Below are 21733 nucleotides of genomic sequence, written 5' to 3' on the forward strand. Positions count from 1 at the left end.
TTCAGTTTTGGACTGTTGGTTGAAGAGGACAAGCCATTATATGAAATTAACTTGTGGATAGACATTTCTTCACATTTTTCTGATGTTTTAAAGACCAAACAATTAATCCATTAATAGAGAAAATGATATAATAGTATTAAGCCGTTGCTAATGAAATCAATTATTAGTTGCAGCCCTAATATAGTGAAGTATATTTATTTGAGTGTCTTGATTGTTTGAAATGTATGCGCTACTTTATATCGACAAAATATAAACCTGGTACACTTCTTTCTGCTAACAATCACTCAATGCAGTGTGTTGCAATTTATTGATGCCAAAATTGCACATTGCCATCAATGATTCATCAAAACAACAATGATTCATCAGTGTCTGAAATCTCAATTTACTCTTCACTCGTAAATTATTGACTGATCTCTATTATGCAGTAAATAGATTCTATAGGCAGAAGTGACCACTGTAAGTGAACGAGGGAGGGATTTAGGTTACAGGGAATAGTCTAGGTTAGATCATTGTTGTTTGCATATTTCTCAAATCTCTCTTGTATTTGTACTTTACTGAATGAAAACTAGTGGCAGCCGAGAAGCTGGGAAGACAATTCAAAACTCTGAAGCACTTCAAGTGAATCTGAAAACTGGTCTGATCTTTAACATTTCAACCTGTTGGAAATGTGTTTGTATTCCCTGAACAGTCACTCACTCACCTGAGTCACCCATCACAGCCTTGGCAAGCCTGCTAAACACAATCATTCAGAGAGTTGCAAACAGCTCCCTCTCCGAGACTGTGCTTTATCATACACTAACATGCAACATGCATTTGTTCCGATCAGTAAGCCTCAAACATGTAAGCTATAATCTTTCTTAATCTGTTTTTTACAGCGAGCCGTCTGTTTTCAGACATTTACATTGAAGAAAGATTGGGAAAGGGAGGATGAAAATGAAAAGGTGGAACAGTGATGAAGCATGAGGTGTCTACCATTTTAAATTAAAAAGAATGTCCTGTTCTGACAAAATGGCCAGATTTATATTAAGTTGCATTTATGGAAGGTATTGTAAGACTGTAAGTAAGGGCATATTTAGTTGTATTCCACTGTGGGGTTTTTTGGATGCTGAGCAACGTACACCAACTTTTCTGTCTTCCAGCTGCCTCTAATTACTCCCCTAATATCATGGAGAATTACGCACCTTGTATTGCATTACGTGATTAAATGAATCTATATTCTATCCTTCACATTCGACAAAGCCTTAAGCCGTTTGCATGTGAAAAAAACAAACGCTTTTCAACCTTTTCATCACAGTTTTATACCAAGTTTGAGGGATTATAGTTTGTCTTGGTGGGGAAGCCTTCCAGGCCGTGGTTTGGGGCCAGTGTGGTAACCTTTGGTGTTTACACTCAGCGGTGCGCTTCATTTGATGTTTTTATCTCGTCCAAACAGGATGTACCGACGTACCTCCAATATGGTGGGACTCAGCTACCCCCCTTCAGTCATATCTGTGCTCAAGGTATTAACGGTGAACACACATCCAAGCAAATGCTCACAGATATTGAATAACAACTTTGTACACTTGTGCCAAAATCAAGACTGCATACCCTGAGTTATTTACAAGAATTGGATTTGCAGCACCATACATCTTTACTATTTTTTCTGAAAAAGATGAATACATTGGTTGAGGAAAAACATGTCCTTATTTGAAAATTTTCTTCCCCTCACAGCATGTTGACAAGTGGTCGTTTGACGTGTTTGCCCTAAACGAGGCCAGCGGGGATCACGCACTTAAATTCATATTCTACGAGTTGCTCACAAGATACGACCTCATTAGCCGTTTCAAGGTAAAGCCACAAGGATATAACATATACACACAGACATACATATATATATATATATATATATATATATATATATATATATATATACACACTGCTGGTCATTGCTTTGTGTCATTAAAACAAGGAGAAACTAGTAGTGTTCATTATAGATCACAGTAGGCTTCACTATTCCCCTTCACCATGCCTGATTTGATGGAAGTCGGCACACTCACTTCTCTGTCTCAAGTGTTAGATCGTGCTGCGTTTCAACAATGACTGTATTATGAAGGAGGATTGGACAAACAGCACTTTATCTCATCTGATACTGGTGGAGCTGATTTTCCACAGCGTCTTCCAGCTGAGGACACTTCACTTTAAGTGACAGCATCTTAGAGTAAACGACATGGGCAATGAAGCTGACATGAATATGTAATCGTAGTCTGCAGTAGCCTAAATGATTCACGATCCATGATTTTACGACATCAATTTTCAGATGCTGCGGGGACAGTGCGTGTTTTAAAATTGAATGCACTCATCATTTAAATCACTCAATAGCTTCAAGAAGTTTTTTACTGTCTGCAGTGTTTTTTTTTTTAACTGGCAGTCATTTGTTGTTGTTTTGTCCGCCGTCAGATCCCGATCTCTGCAGTGGTTTCATTCGTGGAGGCCCTAGAAGTGGGATACAGCAAACATAAAAACCCCTACCACAACCTGATGCACGCTGCTGATGTCACACAGACTGTACACTACTTGCTACTCAAGACTGGCATGGTGGTGAGTAGGATTTGACTGTACAATTACACATTAAACTCCTACAGAAGACAGTTGAACAAACAGATGTTGCTTTGGTTCCCAGTAGGAAAGCTAAGTCTATATAATCATATTATCCACATGACATTCAGAACATCTCTGTCAGCTGCCGTATGCCAGATTGAATGTAGCTTTGTCTGACATGTCATCTACTAGATTTGGCTTATTTTTTTTATTGGAAAATCCATGAGCCTCTCTTTCCTTTAAAGAAACAAGACGTCCCCGTCTTGTTCAGGGCAGGTTTGAGAACATCAACCCACATTTCTAAGATTATCTGTCAAAATGTGACCCTTATAAAAGGCCATTGTCTCAACATTTGAAGTCAAATGTTTTTTGTTTACTTGCCCAAACGTCGCTTCATTTCAACCCTTCATATTTCATGTTGCTTTTGTTCTTTTTTTTATCTGGTGACCTATATTTCACTGCTTCCCACTGGAGTGACTTTAGATGCTGCATTCATTCCCACCCCAAAACAATATCCTTAGCCTCGCTAAAGCTGACTTCAAAGTCCCCAACCAGCCAACCAGCCAACCAGCTGGCCGCCCCCGCTTCCAGTGTTTTTATTTAATCACCGTAATAAGGTGGCTGCGACAGCTGTCGACATGGTGTGTTTCTTTGGGCAGTGCCTTGCGGAGTAAACCACATTACTGCTAGAACCACGGGCTCCTGGGAGAGCAGGACAACAGCATCTATCATTTCGCAGGCCCTCCAGACTCCATTAAATCAACAATCAACAGGTCATTCATAAAGCCGGCCCCAAGAGGGAAAAATACCGAGGGATGGATCGGCCATCTTGCCCCCACCCACTTCCCGATCCCCGCCCCCACCCACTTCCCGATCCCCGCCCCCCCACCCCCTGTTCTTAATGACTCCCCTTACCCCACTGTTGATTAGTCACCAATATCGACTTGGCGTCCTCAGCTAAATCCCCACTGTGTGTACGTGAGTGCATGCTAAATTTAAAACGGTCGACACCTCATGCTTCATCACTGTTCCACCTTTTCATTTTCATCCTCCCTTTACCAATCGTTCTTCATTGTGGATGCTGCAAACACTCACATGTTTCACTTGAACAGCTATAAATCAAAAGCAGACACATGCAGGAACAGTCCATATAACTCACATTCTTTTCACAATTGACATCTTTATCTCTAGAGTGAGCTGCTGGTGTGGGTGTTGCTCACATGATGATACTGAATTTTCACTATCACTGTTTTGTTCTGGCAGTTAAAGGAATAGTTTGACATTTTGGAAAATACGCTTATTCACTTTCTTGCCGAGAATAAAATAACGAGATCGATACCACACGTATGACTGCAGTGTTTATTTTGCAAACACAAATGATGAAGCTGAAATTATTTAACTAAAAAGGAGGTGACTAAATTGGAATTTGAAAATACGAACTTAAATGAAATAACAAAACTACATAAAATGATATACATCTGCTGGCTTTCAGTAAATGTGTTCCTCTTATTGTAATTGAAGAATTAGTTTTAGTCCACTAAAGATTGACCAAAAAGAAAGCTGACAAAATGAACGCTAGTCTGTACAGTAAATACAAAGCTACTAAGTTACCAGCAGCTGCTAAACTAAACTTAGCATAGCATTACGAGTGGTAACAGGGGGAAACAGCTAGAAAGCTCAGACTGAAAGTGACAATATTTGTCTACCAGCACCTCTGAAGCTCACAAATAACACAATATATCACGCTTATTTGAGTCAGAATCATAAGCAGCTAGCCAGGTTAGATGTTTACCCCTCTGTGTAGCTACATATTCAAACAGACATGAGTTTGGGTTCAATCTTCTCATACTGATCGTTGCAATAAAGTGAATAAGTGCATTTCCAAAAACGTTGAACTTTTTTTTTAAGAGCTGCTGTTACTTTCAAACCTTTTCTTTGTTTCTGTTGTCACAATAAAAAGTTTTAATTTGAACTAAAAAACTTGGATAGAAAAGCATTATGGGAATCCTCACCTGGTCAAGTCAATTTTTATTATAGCACAATTCTACAAAGCATACCTAAAAGGGCTAAAAAACAACAATGAGTAACATTAGCAAAACACACAAAAACGTACTATGATGCAATATTTTCATTTATATGTGGTAACAGGGACAAACCAGACAGAGACACTGTCTGTGTGGAAATAGAAGGAGTGTTAAAGTGACTCTGTAGAGGTTGTCTTATCTTCCTCCCTCTTCTCCTCCCCATTTGTTTCTTTTTATCCCTGACGGTAATGTATTCCTCCTGCCAAATACTTCTCTACGCATCCTTCACATCACTTTTTTCCTCTACATCTTTCTGTCGTTATGTACTATTCTCTGCATTCACCTCGTTTTCCGTTCACTGGCTTCTCATTTCTCTTGCCTAATTTCTGTCCATTTTTTCCTCTTCTGTTCATTGCTTGCCTTCTTTGCTGTCAACGCCGCTGTCTTTTCCATCTCGTTGCTTAACCCCCCTACTCTCTTCCATATACTTCTCTAAATATCCCCCTTCTCCTCACTATGCTCACTTCACTCCCCCTCCTTCCTTCCTTCCCCCCCTTCCTTCCTCCCCCCTCCTCTTGTTCTCATCTTTTTTTTTTCTGCAGCATTGGTTGACTGAGCTTGAAATCTTTGCCATGATCTTTGCGGCAGCGGTGCACGACTACGAGCACACGGGGACCACAAACAACTTCCACATTCAGACAAGGTAATGGATCATACAATCATAAATGCATGGCTCTGACTCACCCGATCAATGTTTTCATTTGCAGCGAGGGAGCTTTACAATCACACTGTGATCGCCTGCAGTGCAGCAATAACACTGAGGCAGGACGGGAGTCCAAATGAACTCCAAACTCTTTGCCCTTGAGAACTTGAGTTTCAGAGGACACATTGTAACAAAGTGTTGTTTTAATAATGAATAAAGTTACTCATTTTGTAAATAAACTAGTTCATAAGTTCTCAAACATATCCTTATTTTCACAATGAAAGTAAATTCCTACAATTGTCCAGATTCCTTTATTTCACTAAATAAAACTGTTTCTATACATGATACATTTCAGAGAGAAAAATCTTTCAGTTTAGTCATTTTTGTATTGTGTACAACCTGCATATCTTTGACATATATTTTGGTACAGTTGATATAATACATGATCCATGTTGGGGTATTTCTTTTTTGTTCCTCAAAAGTCTTCCATACAGTGGACCGCCTCCTAAATCAGGGACACACAATTTAAATACGATGATGTAACCACATCAAGGGATCTATTATTCCTCTTTGAGTTGCTCCTTCTTGACCTATAGAACTTTGCTTTGTTTCTCTTTGACAGATCAGACACAGCTATCCTGTACAATGACCGCTCAGTGCTTGAGAGTCACCATGTCAGCGCAGCCTACCGCCTGCTGCAGGACGACGATGAGATGAACATCCTCTACAACCTCTCCAAGGACGACTGGAGGTCAGTGAGAGAGATATTTAGAAAGACAATAATAGAAAGAGAGACTGAGATGTTTGTACTTAAAGACGGATAGAGAGACAGACATGAGGAAACCAGGCAAGTCAACCAGAACAGTTTCACAATGTACACGTTCAAAGCCCAAAAGGAACTTATCTCTTATTTTTCAAGATTAACAACTGTGCTCAGTGATGTGAGAAACAGAAAAGCTGGATTACCTTCAAGGTTCAACAACTTTGTGCTTAATGGAACTGTTATGTGTGATAATACATTAAAAGAGACAGCTGAAATATGATTTTTCACATCATAAGCTGGAACTTGTCAGGGCATAAATTATAAATAGCTCTCAAAAACTGTGTCATTTACTTTAAGCAACTTTAGAAATAAGTCAGCTTTATTACCTGTGAGTTTGACAGCTCATATTTTCCTCTCCTTTGTTTTCATCCAGAGAGCTCCGGGCTCTGGTGGTGGAGATGGTTCTGGCCACAGATATGTCCTGCCACTTCCAGCAAGTTAAGACCATGAAGAACTTCCTACAACAACCTGAGGGGTCAGTTGACTTGTCCTTCACTGCTGTTTACACTCCCTGCCCTTGTCCCAGCAATTTACATCCTCATTAACCTTCCCATCAACCACTGTGTACTGTACTCACCTCCAGCTGTTTACAACCCAATTAACTCTGCCCTGAGGTTGCACGCCAACATTCACAACACAACAAGCCTTCATGTCCTTATCAGATGGACTGGGATGATATTTGCTGTTCAGGTGTTGTTTACCCCAAATAAAAAAATAGAAATGGAATGAGGATCTTGTGGCCAAATAGTACCAAACATCATGCATTATACAGTACAAGTATACAGCGAGGAATTTCCCTCTCAGGCACAAACATAGAATAGTTTGTGTTTCTGTGCTGGAAGTCTGCAGCAGAGTTATGGTGCCGTCACACCAGGTTTGGCATGGTGAAATGTATTTGCACACAACAGTGAAAAACAGCCGGCGGAAGATATATTGCTGGCAGGTTTGCTGGCACACGATGGGCTGCTACTAAATAAGATGAGCAGATAGAAAACATTAGCCTCCCACCAACTATGTAATATTGTCTTTACCAGCACTTACAGCATGTTCTGCTGCTTGTTTTCTAATATACAAGCATATAAAACCAAAGGTTATGTTATCAGAAACTTAATGTTGTTAATTCAAACAAAACAACTTCATGTCATGCAATACAACTACTCTGTTAGGTTTAAGAAAATATTGTGGTTTGGGAAAAAATAAGTAAGAAAGTTACGTACAAAAGCACAGTTTAATAAGTCAATGTGGATTTTTGGTTTCACAAGTGACATGAACAGCAGTTTCCCAGGTGAAAGTCTTAGGTTTGTTTGTGTCATTCATCGCCTCTGACCACCAAATGTGCTTTGTTGCTTGTCACCTATTTCACACCTACTTTGGTACCGTCTGAATTATTAGACACTAGAGTTCGGCCTCGTCTTATTGTATTCGTATCGGGGATCAACTATGTGAATAGATGATAAAAGCCTTTAACACTATTAAGTGTAGCAGGCCCCGTCTCACCCACATTTATCAGTCCTATAACCGCTGATTACACCCATTCAATCGTCTAATAACATTTGAAGCAGGTGCATGCAAACATAAAATAGCATCCATAAATACATCCGCACCATTTGCATTCATTAGTAGTTGCTGAGTGTTGGCCAATATATTTGATTTAATTTAAATGTCCTCTGCACAATAGTATAAGTTTTCCCTTTGATGCAAATGTGTTTAAGCATTTCTCATAGAACAGTTGTATATCCACTTTTTAGTAGTAGACAAGCTAGCAAGACTGACAAAAAGTAGCCTACTAAAAACTTCCTCTCTGTCTCTGTCTCTCACGTGACCTGTGCCTTGCAGGTCAAAGCCAGAGTCTCACTTAGTTCGGCTGACCCGCCCGCTATTTTAAATAAAAAAGGATTACATAAAGGAAATAAATTATTTATGAAGTCAGCAAGTCGAAGTTCAGCCAGGTTGCATTCTGTTTGAGGAAGACAAAACATGGTGTTTCGCATCAGGAAGTGAATATGTTTTAAAATAATGAGGTCATCAGACTGCAGCCAGAACTTCCGAAAAAACACACATTTTGAGCACAGCCCCCTCTGCGGTGACAGATAACCGGGACTACTCTGCATGCACAGAGCTGTCGTTTGCAAACAGAAATAAGTAGCTATCAAGCAAACTATCATATGACGTCGATGAGTCATCAGCGCTGATGTAGCCGCAATGCTGAGGAGAGAAGAAATTCGTTGACCTTCAGGGTATTCTTTTCACAGTGATAATGCACAGCAATCACAATTAGTAAAATTGCTCAGAAAGCAATCATGTGGAGGCAAATAGCTTCCTGGGAACAAATGAAGGATTCAACAATATTATGCTTTCTATTCTTGTGAATATATACCAAATTTCAAAGAGTGCTGACTGGAAAGTAATCATAATACTACAGTAGAAGCTACACACACATACATGAACATAAACGAGATTGCAGTCTGCAGGAAGCTGTAATGCTGAATAGACTCTAATGTGAAGTAATTCAAACCAGTGTGCTCCAGGGCTGCTCCGAGTGCACTTTAAGACTCAATCTGTCACAAATGGAATGAAGGGAAATTTGAGCCAGTCTTTCTAACCTCTATTTAACCTTGTGCTCTGCTGTGTGGGTGTGTCTGTGTGTGTTTTCATTTGTGGGCCTATTTTCCATATTGGACTGTGTCTGTTCATTCATGCATCAGTCCATTAAACATGATATTTTGATATGGTTATCAGGTGATATCTCATACACCGCCCATGTCTGATGAGGTGAGATGATGCTTCTTCACGCCAGTTCCAGTGTAGAAAACCGATTTGCTTAATGGAGGCAGTTTTTTATTTATTTATTTTTTACACTTTTTGGATGGAAGGTAGCTGTGCATGAGTGTTTTTATGCACATGCTGACAGACATCTATGCATATTTCAGCATCTTTTTAAGAAAAGATAAGAAAAGACAAGATAATCCTTTATTAGTCCCACAGCGTGGAAATTTGCAGGATTACAGCAGCAAAGAGGATAGTGCAAACAGACAAATATGAGACATAAGTTAAAAAAAAGAATGTAATCCATAATAACTAAAATATTATATAAACAGACTAAAACTACTTTTTGGTAATGACACACACACACACACACACACACACACACACACACACACACACACACACACACACACACACACACACACACACACACACACACACACACACACACACACACACACACACCACATTCATGCACTACTTCTATTACTGATGTTGCTGATCTGCACAAACCCATTGTTTGTTTTTGTTAACTGTAGTTTAATCTAGTGGGTTGGACTCCCTCCGTGTCACATTCCCTCAGCCAGTTTGGGACATTGTCAACAAATCCCATGAAGAGACCAAAAATTAATTGATCCCAGTGATGCAATAATAAGTATTGTCCTACAGCTCCATTGTTACCCAAAAGCAATTAAAATGAATCAATGAGGCATAGTGTTGTTCTGGGTGACATGCTTATCTTATCTTAATACCATGAACACAAAGACAGAAGTTTATTTTGAGTCAATCCCACACACAATGCCCTGCTGTTGGAAAACTCACCTGTGTGTATTATGTACACTGAAAATAGTTTTTCTAACAAATGCACTGTTTTCTCCTGTACTGACTTTAATGAAACGGTATATTTGTGAGTTATTTGTTAAGCTTTTAGTCTTCAATAGGAAGACTAAAAGCTGCTGCAAGGTTTCCCCTCGTCCCTACTAGCTGTAAGGTGATCCCTCTCTAAAACAACTGCAAAGTAAGTGATTGGGAACAAAATCTACAGTTCTTGTGCTGTGTAAAAATGCTTTTTTTAAATTCTGTCTAAGGTAACAGGAGTATTCTGAGTTAGCCTAATCAAGTGGGTATCCTTCAAACACATTCTAAGTCTAAAAACATTACTGTACAGCAATTAGAAGTGAATTTTTATCCAGAACCAATACTTTTTCACCTGCACCTAGGCACCATGTTTAGCATGATATGCAGGACAATGTCACTTGTACCTTTTTTCACATTTTATTGTGCTATTCTGGCTCAGACAGTCCATTTCTGTGGACAGATTGCTGAAGAAACATTTGCAGCTGTGCCACATTTCTTTTCCATATTTCTTTTTTATGATTCTATGTTTCAGGGTCACTAAAAGCTTTTGAAATGTTCTTCCTTGTTTGGTATTTTTCATAACCTTGTTGCAGATTTGTCTAGAATATGTGTTTGTCCTCATGATGTAGTTTTTGCCAGGACAATGACTAAGCAAGGGTTCGGCCTACCAGATACAGGTGTATTTAACCTGAAACCCTTGTCAATGTTGATCTCATATCTTTTTATGGTAAATGGTAAAATATTTACCTGTAATGATTTCAGTTCTTACAATTATTTATCTTGGTCTCTTTTGCAGCATTGATAAGCCCAAAGCCCTGTCCCTGCTGCTGCACACAGCAGACATCAGCCACCCAGCCAAAAATTGGGACCTCCACCACCGCTGGACCACCTCCCTACTGGAGGAGTTCTTCAGACAGGTGAGTGAGTGTACCTGGCCAGGTCAAAAGTGATTTTAGGCCCTTCATTGGTGTTGGTGTTTAGGATTGTACTGGCTGCAACAAAAGCTATCTATTTTATAAATGTAGTCCTATGTGTGTTAGGTTTCTTTACACCAAGAATAAAACAATGATGCTATAAGTGAATGATTGTTTTAATATGGTGCTTAATGTTCGGGAGATATGCAGTCATATTCATAGGTTTGATGGCATTGCAGACATTCTGCTCTTTGTCATTTTTCAAAATTGACGCCCCTGACGAAGCGCCATGGCAGATTAAAATGCAGAACATTACCTTTAGGATAAAACAGTGCAATTGGCTCTAAATAATAGATTGTGGATTTGTTAATGTCAACAAGAAGGACAGTCGTCTAACTGGTGCCACATTGCTTTCATCCCCTCCATTATTATTCCACATTGTCTCATTATCCAAGCTATTGTTATCGTGGTTGCTTTCACAAGGCTTTAATCTCTCGAGATATGAATCGCCGATAAATGACCTCTCTAAAAAACATTGCCTCCCGACTCTACATCTCATCTTTTTGTGACACATCAGAGGAGAAAATGAAACACATTTGTGGCACAAAAGCACTTGTTGTGGTCGGGGCCAGACAATTCCAAAGCCTGTTGATAGAAGTGTGAGCATATGGTGTACAGTGGCGGTGTGTACGAGTGTGTTTACGAGTGTCTGTGTGCATGTCTCGAGGCACGGGTACATTTGAATAGAAACCAAAGAATGAGAACAATTTACTGAGGGAGCTGCTGTATTTCCAGGGGGACAAAGAATCAGAGCTTGGCCTGCCGTTCTCTCCGCTCTGCGACCGAAAGTCCACAATGGTGGCCCAGTCCCAAATCGGTGAGTTCATTACAGTTTTTTTACAGGCATTTCAAATACACCATCAGCATAATAGTGTGTCTGTATGGGTACATACAGACACACTGCTCATGCATGAGTTTATTTCAGAAAAAATATATATTTTCCTTTGTAAAGGTATTTCCTTTATTTATATTAATTGATATAAATCGCTCAAATAACTAATTAACATTAAATGTGTAGTTGTGCTTCCCATGATAATGGTAGCATAACGTTTCCTTGATAGAAAACTGACTTATGATTAATTAGCCTCTTTTCTTCTAGGACCGCATAGCTCTGTCCTTCACCACCTTCTTTTTTTATTGATCGAGTCTTATTAGGAAACAAACAAGCACAGGACTTTCACCCATGAGACCGCTGTTTGTGTCCGTGTGAAACCAATTCAATGCTTCCTTCTTTTACCTTACTTACTAACTCATTGCTCGTAAATTTACGCTCTAAAGTAACACCAGTTACGTAACAAACGTATTTAATTTACGTAACAAACACATTCAATTTGACGCAAACCACAATCTCATCCTTTGCCTAAGCAAGAGTTTGTGCTGTCTCAATCCAAACAAGTAGTTTTGTTGCGTAAGTAAACTTAAAAACTAAGGAAACCTATGTTCAAAGTTTGTTTTGAAAAGAGACCGTGTGCATGTAATGACTAATGAAGACGAAGGTATATTTCAGGAGCATGTATGTAACGAGCAGAAAGTGACAGCCCTCCCTGACACGTCCAAAACTGACCCTAGACGGGTACTTAGGGCTTCATGTTTATAGAGTTTAGGACCACTGACCAAGCGGTGGTATTTGACGAGTAGGGAGAGGGAATATGTTGCTTGTGTAAAACTCCAACAGCTTCCACCAGAAGATAAGTCAGCCTCTACGTTGGCTGAAATGCTGAACTCGCTGGTCGCTTAGAAATGTTGAAGCAATCTTATAGATTTGATCCTTTTTAAATACTCACAGGCCCACGTTTAGGCTGCATCTTTGCACAAAACGAGGACTTGCCTCCTTACATCAAAATAGCATTATGGAGACATGTCTTTGTAGCCACAGGAGGAAAAATGACAGCGACCAATAAAAGTTTCAATGTGAATATAGGCATGTGAGTATTGTTTAAAGATGGACTTAGACAATCTGAACCTTTATACTTTAATAGCTGTGAATGCACAGTATTAATTGAGGGGGACGGAGATGAAAGTTTTATCAGCTCAAAGCTTCTGGACAGTTTAATGACACAGTTAACACCTATGGATCTTATTTCTCTTTATTGTATCTTAGATTTAATAATTGATTCAACAACATTCTGGAAATACATTCAAATCCTTATTTCATAAATGTTGTTACAGTGATTGTTCTGGGCTTCTTTTTGTCCAAGTATGCATTAAATAATTCACACTGAGATAAAGAATGTGAATATGTACGTATCAACAGATGACACTATATTCTGAATATATTCTGATATCTTCGTCCCCAGGGTTCATTGACTTCATTGTGGTGCCCACCTTCACTGTGCTGACGGACATGATGGAACGTATCATCAAACCGCTCATCGACGAGGCTTCCCATTCAGGTTTTGCCGGCTTCAGACGCTCAAGGTGAGCTGCAGCACTTTCTCTAAGAAATTATTTTGGAAAGGAAAAGTTTGGATTTTTCAATGCTGCTAAGTAGCAGGACTGAGCAGATGGACGTGGGTGAATGTATGTAAATCGGAGTAAATTTTAATCACCCAAACTGCTTGAACAAGAATGAATAAAATCTACCGTTTTCTACCCTTCACCTCTCATACCTGTCTGAATGACTGCTCGCTCAGTGACGTGATTAAACCTCAACAGCTCCCCAGCAATAACAGCATATCTAATGGAACAGAACAGCAGATGAGTCTCCCATGAGTAATCCATTTCTGTGCATAGAAATGCCTCCACCTTTCATCGAGCAGAGCCACACACCTTGAAATTGATATTTTAGAGATGCTAAACTCGTTGTCCCTGATCAAGAGTGGGCCTCCGTGCTGGATCGGCATACACAATGGACTCCTGGGTTACAAAACAAAGTGGTTTTGTCTCCACTGGCTAACTTAATTGGCCGAGTACTTTTCTTCCAGCCACGTACTAAATCATCTAGATGCAACGCTTTGAAACTATCCAGATAAGGAAGTGCATTCCGCTTGTTCTTGCGTTACTAATAATTAAACTATCCAGAGAAAGATAATTCATTTAAAAAAAGTATTTTATTTTGTTTTTTAAGGTGAGCTAATTGGGAATATAAAGCCGTCCTTTGGGAGTCTGGTTCTGCATCTTCTGTTTCACCTGCACATCAATATCAGCCTCCACGTTCTCCTCAACAGCAGTCATTAGCATCACTCAGTGGGCCTCCAGTCCAAGTTAACCGAGTGGAAATCTCAGATAGTGTTGCCACTTGTGCAGTCTCCTCGTCTTCGTACACACCTGGGTGCTGATGGGTTTTCTTGGACTGTTTCTTCCCAGCATTTAGAGCAGCTTTCAATCGTCTGTAACTCTGCCTGCTCTATCTGTCTTCCTCTGATCATCTACCTGTCTCTCTCTCTTCTTCGCTCAATGTGCCTCTGACTCTGAATGCACTTGTTTTTTTAAGCAAGACTAGGGATCGCTATGTCAGTCGGTCGGTTTGTTGGTCCACCACTTTGGTTAATACTGAAATGTCACCTGTTCCCAAGGTGATGAATAGAAATTGTCATCTCTGAAAGAGGCACTCCAGCAATTTAGTTTTGCACTTCCATTAAGTTGTCGCATCCACAATAGACTGAGAAAGAATGGGCAGAATTGGAGCAGCAGAAGGTGAGATATGCTGATTTTTGTATGGGTCAAGATTAATTAACCCTTGACTCCACATTTCCCATAATGCAACTTGACAGCATCTTCCCTCAGACCCCTGCCTCTTAAACGCCCACTTCTTTAAATTCAGTTTGTAAAGCTTAGGAACTTTGTAAAGCTCCCTCCGGAACAAAAAAAACCATTATTAAAGTGTTTCCACACAGGTTGAGTGGCACTCTTACTGACAGACAAACTGAACTTCATGTGTGAAATAGGTGGAGTGCATTCACATCAGCATCAGTATTTCTTATTTAGCAAATATAGCATGCTAAACTAAGATGGTGAATAAGGTAAACATATGTAAACATCAGCATTTGTCTTTGTTAGCATGCAAACATTAGCATCTAGCTCTGTGTGGAGCTGCTATCAAGGCTGTTGGCTCATATACTCTTGTGTAACTTTTAACACACTTCATCCCTCTCATGTTTCTGTCCAGTCTGAACAGTATTAGCTCAGAGGAGGCCAAGAGGCACAGTGTGAAGAGCCCCGACAGCAGCTCGTTGGGACAAAGCTCTCTGCTGACGGTGGACCTGAAGAACTTCAAGGCGTTGTGGAACGAAGAGGTGTACCAGAACAGAGAGAGGTGGAAATCTCAGGCTGCAAAAGGTACAGTCTACCCATACAACTAAATATAATATACAGGTAAATGGAGTTGATCTGGGGACATTAATGTTTTATCTAATTGATTTATCATATCTGCATAAATCCTCGTGCTTTATACATGAGTTGTAAAAATTCACAAGAAAAACGTTTGGGTTGCCATGATGTGTAAAATTCCTGTCGTTGGTTTTTATCCTTCTCCACCATGTCATTTTTTAAAATCTTTTTAGATAGCTCTTCAACCAATTAATTAACTGTTTGTTATTACAATTGATGGGTTATTATAAGAAACATTTATTGATAAATGATTTACTTTTCTAACTTTAGACTTGATGGCCTATAAGTGAGAAATAAATGTGCATTCAACAGTTTATTACTAATATCTGTTACCAAATAGAGAGTGCACAAATCACTAGTAAATATGTTTTGGCCATTCATAGCCTTAGTTAAAACTTTATAGAGGACAATTAAAGTTGCTACAATCAATACCATCAATAATTTTGCAGCTGCTGTCAATATTTTAGATTGACAATGTATAACATGACTGTCTTTTTGTGAAAGGTTTTGTTTGTAGTGATGACCAGTTTGCAGCTCTTCACACTTTAAAAAAGAAACGTATTTCATCTCATTATAAGGGTTTTTCAGTCAGAATCTTTTCTGTTTAGTTCACTCTCACCGCTTTAATCAGCACTATTGTCTCCAAAAAAGGAAAAAGCCCCCGTAATCAACAGTCCAATACCGGCTCAGCACCAAACAGCAGACAGACATCATCAATATGGTGATCATAGTGGAGCATTTAGTAAATAAAGTGCCAGATTATTGCCTCTGGATATGGTAAAAACAAAATCAGTGACCAGAATTACAACTCTGAATGAACGTCATGTTGTTCCGTAGCTTCTAGATGTGTAAATAGGCAGCTGTTTGTTAGTTTACCATGTCAACATAAAGGTGGTAAACGTGTTTTTAGCTTGTTTCTGCTGCCCCCAAGTGGTCAAAATCTTATCTAATGAATGTTAAAGTTAATATTCATAGCAGGTTGTATCAGGTCTGAAACGGTCCAAAAGGGTCAAATGAGCTCCCTCATTGTTTACTGGCTTTAAGTAAGAATAAACCTGCTATGAATTAATACACATAGACGCTCATGTTTTGCTAACCTGCCTCCATCCTCCATGTGACCCTCAGAGGCGGAGGAGAGAGCTAAAAGGGAAGCAGAGGAGCAAGCCCAACAGGAGGAGGCTATGGAGCCCCAGGAGGACGACGTAGAACCAGAACAGCTTGAACCAAAGGAGGACCAACTGGAGGGGGAGGAGGAGGAGGGGGAGGAGTCTGAGTCAGCGGAGGTCAGACCACCAGATGGTAACACTGGGGAAACCGAGCAGGGGGTGCAGCCTGGGAGCCCCACGCACAAGAATCCTCCACTGCAGAACGGTACGTCTCGCCAACTGTGAAATCCCTCTGCATGAGTCGACATAAGGCAATTTACATACAGTACATAGACATGCATACCAACGTGATCATTAAAGCTGCAGTGAATGTTTCTATCATTCATTTTCATTATCAGTGACACTGTTTGGATTTGTTCATCTCCCAGAGTTTAGTACCAATTCCCTTTCTTTTTAAGCCGATAAAAAAAACCTGAGACGCCACACCAAGTATATTAAAAACGGTGACCCCGAAAGGTTCCAGTAATTGATTTGTGAATGAAAAGGTTTTTTTTATGTTTTGAATCAAGCAGGAATAAGTTGACTAGAATTTAAAACAAAGCTCTGTGGGTTCCAACAATGTTTGTCTGCACAGCATGAGTTTGTAAAGACTGACTGGCAGGTCAGTTAGATACAAACATCTTTTTATAAAGATAAAATATAGATATATATAGATATAGAGGATGCTTTGAGGATTCTTTTTAAATGTTCTTGTCTGGATAGAGTGCATGTCTGTCACCACTAAATGTGCATCAGTTTGACAAAATAACAAGTCTTCTCTGACTCTTCAGGAGAGTTGTCTGAAGGGACTGAATCTCCAGAGGGTGAAGAAAACAAGAACAAAGGAGACGATGGTGAGTTTATTCCTAAAAACATAAACTCAAGTGTTTATCAGTTTATCAGGTACACCGAGCCAAAACAAAGCAGTCTATGACAACATGCGTGCATTAAATCTAACCTTCATGAAGGTTAAACATGAATACATTGTTTACTGATATGTAGACGTATAGCTGTTGCAGTGTTTCAACGTTAATTCAAAGACAGTTTTTGCCTGCAATTGAACAATCTTTTGATTATGTTGTTGATTATTATTCGTGTGAAACTTTAGCCCAGACTTTTTGTCATTTTATCAGATATTTTAACAAAAGTAATAATCCATGACAATTGGTCATCCTCCAGGGATATTTCCCTTAATAGATGATCAGTTTGTCGATTAATCATCTCCCTTAAATTATAAATAGTCCTTGTTTGTTTTCCCAAAGCAGAGTTGGCGATGGAATAAGCGAGCTGTGGAGAATCACAGCCTCACTGTTTCATCTTTGCTGTGCTGCTGTCGACCTGAACCTGCTTTTACTTGTAAGCGAGGACTCAAACTCAGCCAGAGGAGAGGCCATTAGTTGGAATGTGTCGCCCTCTACAGGACACCAGGAAACTGACACCATCACTTCCTTTTTGTCTCTGTGATTAACTGTTTTTACTTTTTACCATGTTTATGCTCCCAGGCTCTTGTATGCAGAGCATTTTCCTACCTTCATGCTTCCTGATGAATACAATACAGATTAAACAACCTTATGAATAGGGGGGGAGGGGTTGAAGAGGAGCCTTTGAAAGACACTGAACATGTTGCTTATCTCGTTTTTCTTTGCCAATCGTTTACTTTGCTCTAATCGTGTGTTTAACTCAGACCACAGACATGTAGCCATTCTATTCAAGTCCCACTTTTCACTGCTGTGCTATGCTTCACCGTCGACACTCAAGACAAGTATCAGTTGGTAAAAAAAGCGTGTTTAGAGACAAGGTTTTGCATCACAGTAATTTATTTTGGTACTACCTGAAGAATAAATGTACATCAAGAGGGACGTCTATAGCTGCTACACAGTATGTAAAGGATACATGTATGTGTGCACTACATTGGGGTTAAGTTGACAGGTTTAAAGCACATATATTTTAATAGAAAGTACTCCTTTAACACATTCCCTCTGTGTAGAAAAATTAAACTTCTCCTTGTGCTGCAGGAGCTCCGGTTGGGAGTCTCTTATGTTTGCTGAGGCTACTGCAAGAAACCAGTCGTGGCTCATATTTTTCCCCTTAACCTTAGTGCTTTCCTCAGGCATTGTGGAATTCTAATGAGTTTGTGTTCCTTGTTTTTTTGTGTGTTTTTCTGTCCTCTTAATTGTATATATTGAAAGTTTGTATATGTTATGGATCTGGAGGCGGAGTAGAAAATCTTACGATTCCACAATCCATAAAAGGATATTTTCTTTCTGGGTATAATGTAAGATATTGTAGTGAGAAATGTCCAAAAATTAGAATGCAACTTTTGCATTTCAAACATATCACACGTTCAAGTTTTTGTAATATATATAAAAATGTTTTTTCTGTACTTTTCTTTTTGTAACAATCTTATTTGTTTTGCATTTCTTGTGTCCTATATGAATCATGCACTAGATGTGTCTAATAACCTCACACTGTATGTCATTTCTTCGTCAAAAGACTTCTTCTTGATGCCTTCTTATATGTATTTAAGCTGTAGCAAAAAGTCAAGATTGTCGCTGAATTAGAGAAAAAGCTCATGTATGTATTTTATTTTGCAGTACAGTTATGTTACAGCAGCTTCGCCTGCGAGGTTGTTGGTGTAATGTTTTAATCGACGTGTTTACAGTGTGCTCGTACACTTATTAGCCAGATGAATCCATCATGCTTCTGTGATGCATCCGAGGCTATGAGTCCAAACTGTACCTGCTTCTTGTCTGTACGCCAGGTTTTTAAGGCTTGTAATGTCGCGTATAGGAGATGCAAATATTGCTTACTGTGCATATGTAACATATTGAACCTCTGCAACACTGGTTCAGCTTTTACTATATACTTAATATGTGTAATTGAAAAAAAAAAGAAGCATTTTGGCAGTATTCAGATAATAATGGATATGTTTTCCCTAAAATTTTGCACTTTTTATTTTGTTTTTCCCTTTGCTTTACATTCTTTTGGTATGAAAATTCCAACATTTATTGTGCCAAGATCAAGTTATTGGCATATTATTTTTAAAGTATACTGTACATATGTATACTGGTAGAGATACTTAAACATAAAGTATATATGGGGTTCAAAGAGGGTGAATAATCCAGCATCTAAACATTTATATAAAACTGTAGGAATGATTTTTATAGCCTCTTTGTTTTAATACACACTACTCATTTTTATATTATGACAGGAGGGTAACATATCAAGCCGTTTATCACGTAATGTAACCACATGCATCTTTCTACCTAAAATATACAGTCAGTGGTTAGCAAGACAGCTGGCTGAATGTGTGCCTATATATATGTACTTTCCACTTGACACCTTTCACCTGTAGGAAAACTAATTTTGTGATGTCATTTGAATTTGTGCTGATCCAGGTACAGTCAAACAAAACATTCATATCTTCCTACAATTATTCACACTAAAGAATCTTCTGTAAAGACTTTAGTTTTGGACACTGTTGGAAAGTCTGTAAAGTCAGAAGTTATAAGTATAATATTTAAGTGGTAGACTTTTGCTCTTTTTCATTTAGAAAAATCTATGTTATCGCCGCGTAGCTTTTTTTTCCTGTTTTTAGTGTACTGTTCGCTGGATTGTCCAAAAGTCTTCAATATGTAATGGCATTTTTTTATTTTGTCATTTTGTCTCTCCTCTCTGGTTCATATGTCCCTGTGTGTGTCTGTTCGATATGTTTTATTCCACCAGCTCTGAAGTCAGAAAAACAATTCAAGTGGCTCAAAACTGTAAATTCAAAGTGTAACAATCATATAAAGATTAGATTTATATATAGAACAAATACAAAACTCATTGTGTGCCCTAAATAGCCTGCCTGATACTTGGTAAAGCAGAATATATTTTCTGTACCAAGGGACCAACACATGTACAGTCTTGTAGTTTGCTCTATCTTTCACTTGCTACTGTGTTAGCCTATACTATATCAATATTTAAAAAATAATTTATACCAACCATAATCAGAAACATAGCTGTATTTATGACATGTTCAGACTTCTACACATGGTGTTTTGTAACTGTTACTACAGAACAGATTATTTGTTTGTTAATTGCTTTGTTTCCTTGTTTAGTGTGAATCACTCTGTAATGACGGAACTCACACTGTTCTAGTTTGTTCTAGGGACCGAGGTTAGATGGATGTAAAGCGTGTGTGTGAGAAACTGCCGAAAATACTTAATGTGCATTTCTGATCTCCTCACTGTGACCTGCTCTATCGATGAGAGTGTGATGAGACGAATGAGTGTGTGTGTGTGGGTGTGTGAGAGTGTGTGTGTATAAGTAAGAGAGAGAGAGAAATAAATATAAAGTGATACAGTGGACTGTTTAAAGCTAGGAAACAGTTCTCAAATCATCATCATTATCAAAAAAATTGATTTCAGGATTTTTTTCCCACTTTAAGGATCAAATTTTCATATGTTTAATCAACCAAATCAGGCCGATACAACTGAATATGTTTACATATACATATAACAGAATGAGACAGATTATAAAAGTAAAATTATAAACAGTAGTTAACCAGCAAACAAAATAAATCCGCCTTTGGTTTAACCTCCACTACATCCATGATAAGACAGACAGACTATGAAAGGGTGTGTGTGTGTGTGCGAGTGTGTGCATGCATGTGTGTGTCACTGTCCCAACGCCGGCCAGGCGGCCGTGTGCCACCATGCTCTGTGACTGCACAGCCGTATCAATAAATCTGGACTCAAAGGGCTCAGATCATGTCTGCCTGTCTTCATTTCTACAACAGCACCACAGTATTACATGATATATTTTAAAGGGACACTTCAAAGATTTTCAAGGTTGTGTTTTGGGAGGTGCACAATTATTTCGATTTAATCAATCAAATGTATATAAAACATCTAAAATAAGTTAAATGATAGCCTCACAATTTTTCAAGCCTTACTTAATTGTATACTGCTTTTTTTAACTGCTGTAATCATTACCTGTTCATACTGATCTATCTATGAGAGACACAAAGAGATCCCATCATAATGGGCTTTTTGGGGGCATTTTCTGCTTGATAAACTGACTCAGTGGATTCATCGATTATTAGAATAGTTGATTTAACAGCTAATCACTTCAGCCCTGTTAGGATTCTGCAATTTTGGATTAAAGACCTGCCTGTGCTCAATAAGTTCGAACCATTTTCCTTTTATAAATGCATTTTTCATTTGTGACGATATATAAATAGAATAGACTAAAAATGACTATTGTTAGCTAAGTCCCTCTCACAATATCTTACCTGATGTTTTCGTGATGGTTGTTCGTGCTAACTTGAAACACCCGAGCCTGACCAACTCAGGTTCTCCTCAGGTGTTTCAAGTTGGAGCTGACAACCAGGACAGAAGCATCAGTGAACAGTGAAGTGGTTTTGTTGTGGCTCTAGTCCCTTCTGTGGTGTTACCAAAATATATTAAATTATTTTAAAAATACTCTGTTACAAGTAAAAGTCCTGTATTCAAAGTCTTTCTTCAGTAAAAGTCAAAAGGTGAAAACTC

The 21733-nt window shown here is 38.8% G+C and overlaps 1 protein-coding gene across 1 annotated transcript in view; it reads left to right on the top strand.

Annotated features, from left to right (window-relative positions):
• LOC129111882 (dual specificity calcium/calmodulin-dependent 3',5'-cyclic nucleotide phosphodiesterase 1C-like) overlaps positions 1-20940 on the top strand; it is a 61615-nt gene extending 40675 nt beyond the window's left edge. Inside the window, exons 5-17 of the mRNA XM_054624035.1 lie at positions 1433-1499; positions 1711-1827; positions 2437-2577; positions 5204-5304; positions 5927-6055; positions 6501-6602; positions 10548-10668; positions 11461-11542; positions 13023-13143; positions 14834-15003; positions 16180-16425; positions 16991-17053; positions 17462-20940. Of these exons, the coding sequence (XP_054480010.1) occupies positions 1433-1499; positions 1711-1827; positions 2437-2577; positions 5204-5304; positions 5927-6055; positions 6501-6602; positions 10548-10668; positions 11461-11542; positions 13023-13143; positions 14834-15003; positions 16180-16425; positions 16991-17053; positions 17462-17481 (1480 nt within the window). The 3' untranslated portion in view covers positions 17482-20940. The remainder of the gene's footprint in view (positions 1-1432; positions 1500-1710; positions 1828-2436; positions 2578-5203; positions 5305-5926; positions 6056-6500; positions 6603-10547; positions 10669-11460; positions 11543-13022; positions 13144-14833; positions 15004-16179; positions 16426-16990; positions 17054-17461) is intronic.
• The last annotated feature ends 793 nt before the right edge of the window (positions 20941-21733 follow it).

Source organism: Anoplopoma fimbria, chromosome 3 (genome assembly GCF_027596085.1).
Source record: "Anoplopoma fimbria isolate UVic2021 breed Golden Eagle Sablefish chromosome 3, Afim_UVic_2022, whole genome shotgun sequence".
Taxonomy (NCBI): domain Eukaryota; kingdom Metazoa; phylum Chordata; class Actinopteri; order Perciformes; family Anoplopomatidae; genus Anoplopoma; species Anoplopoma fimbria.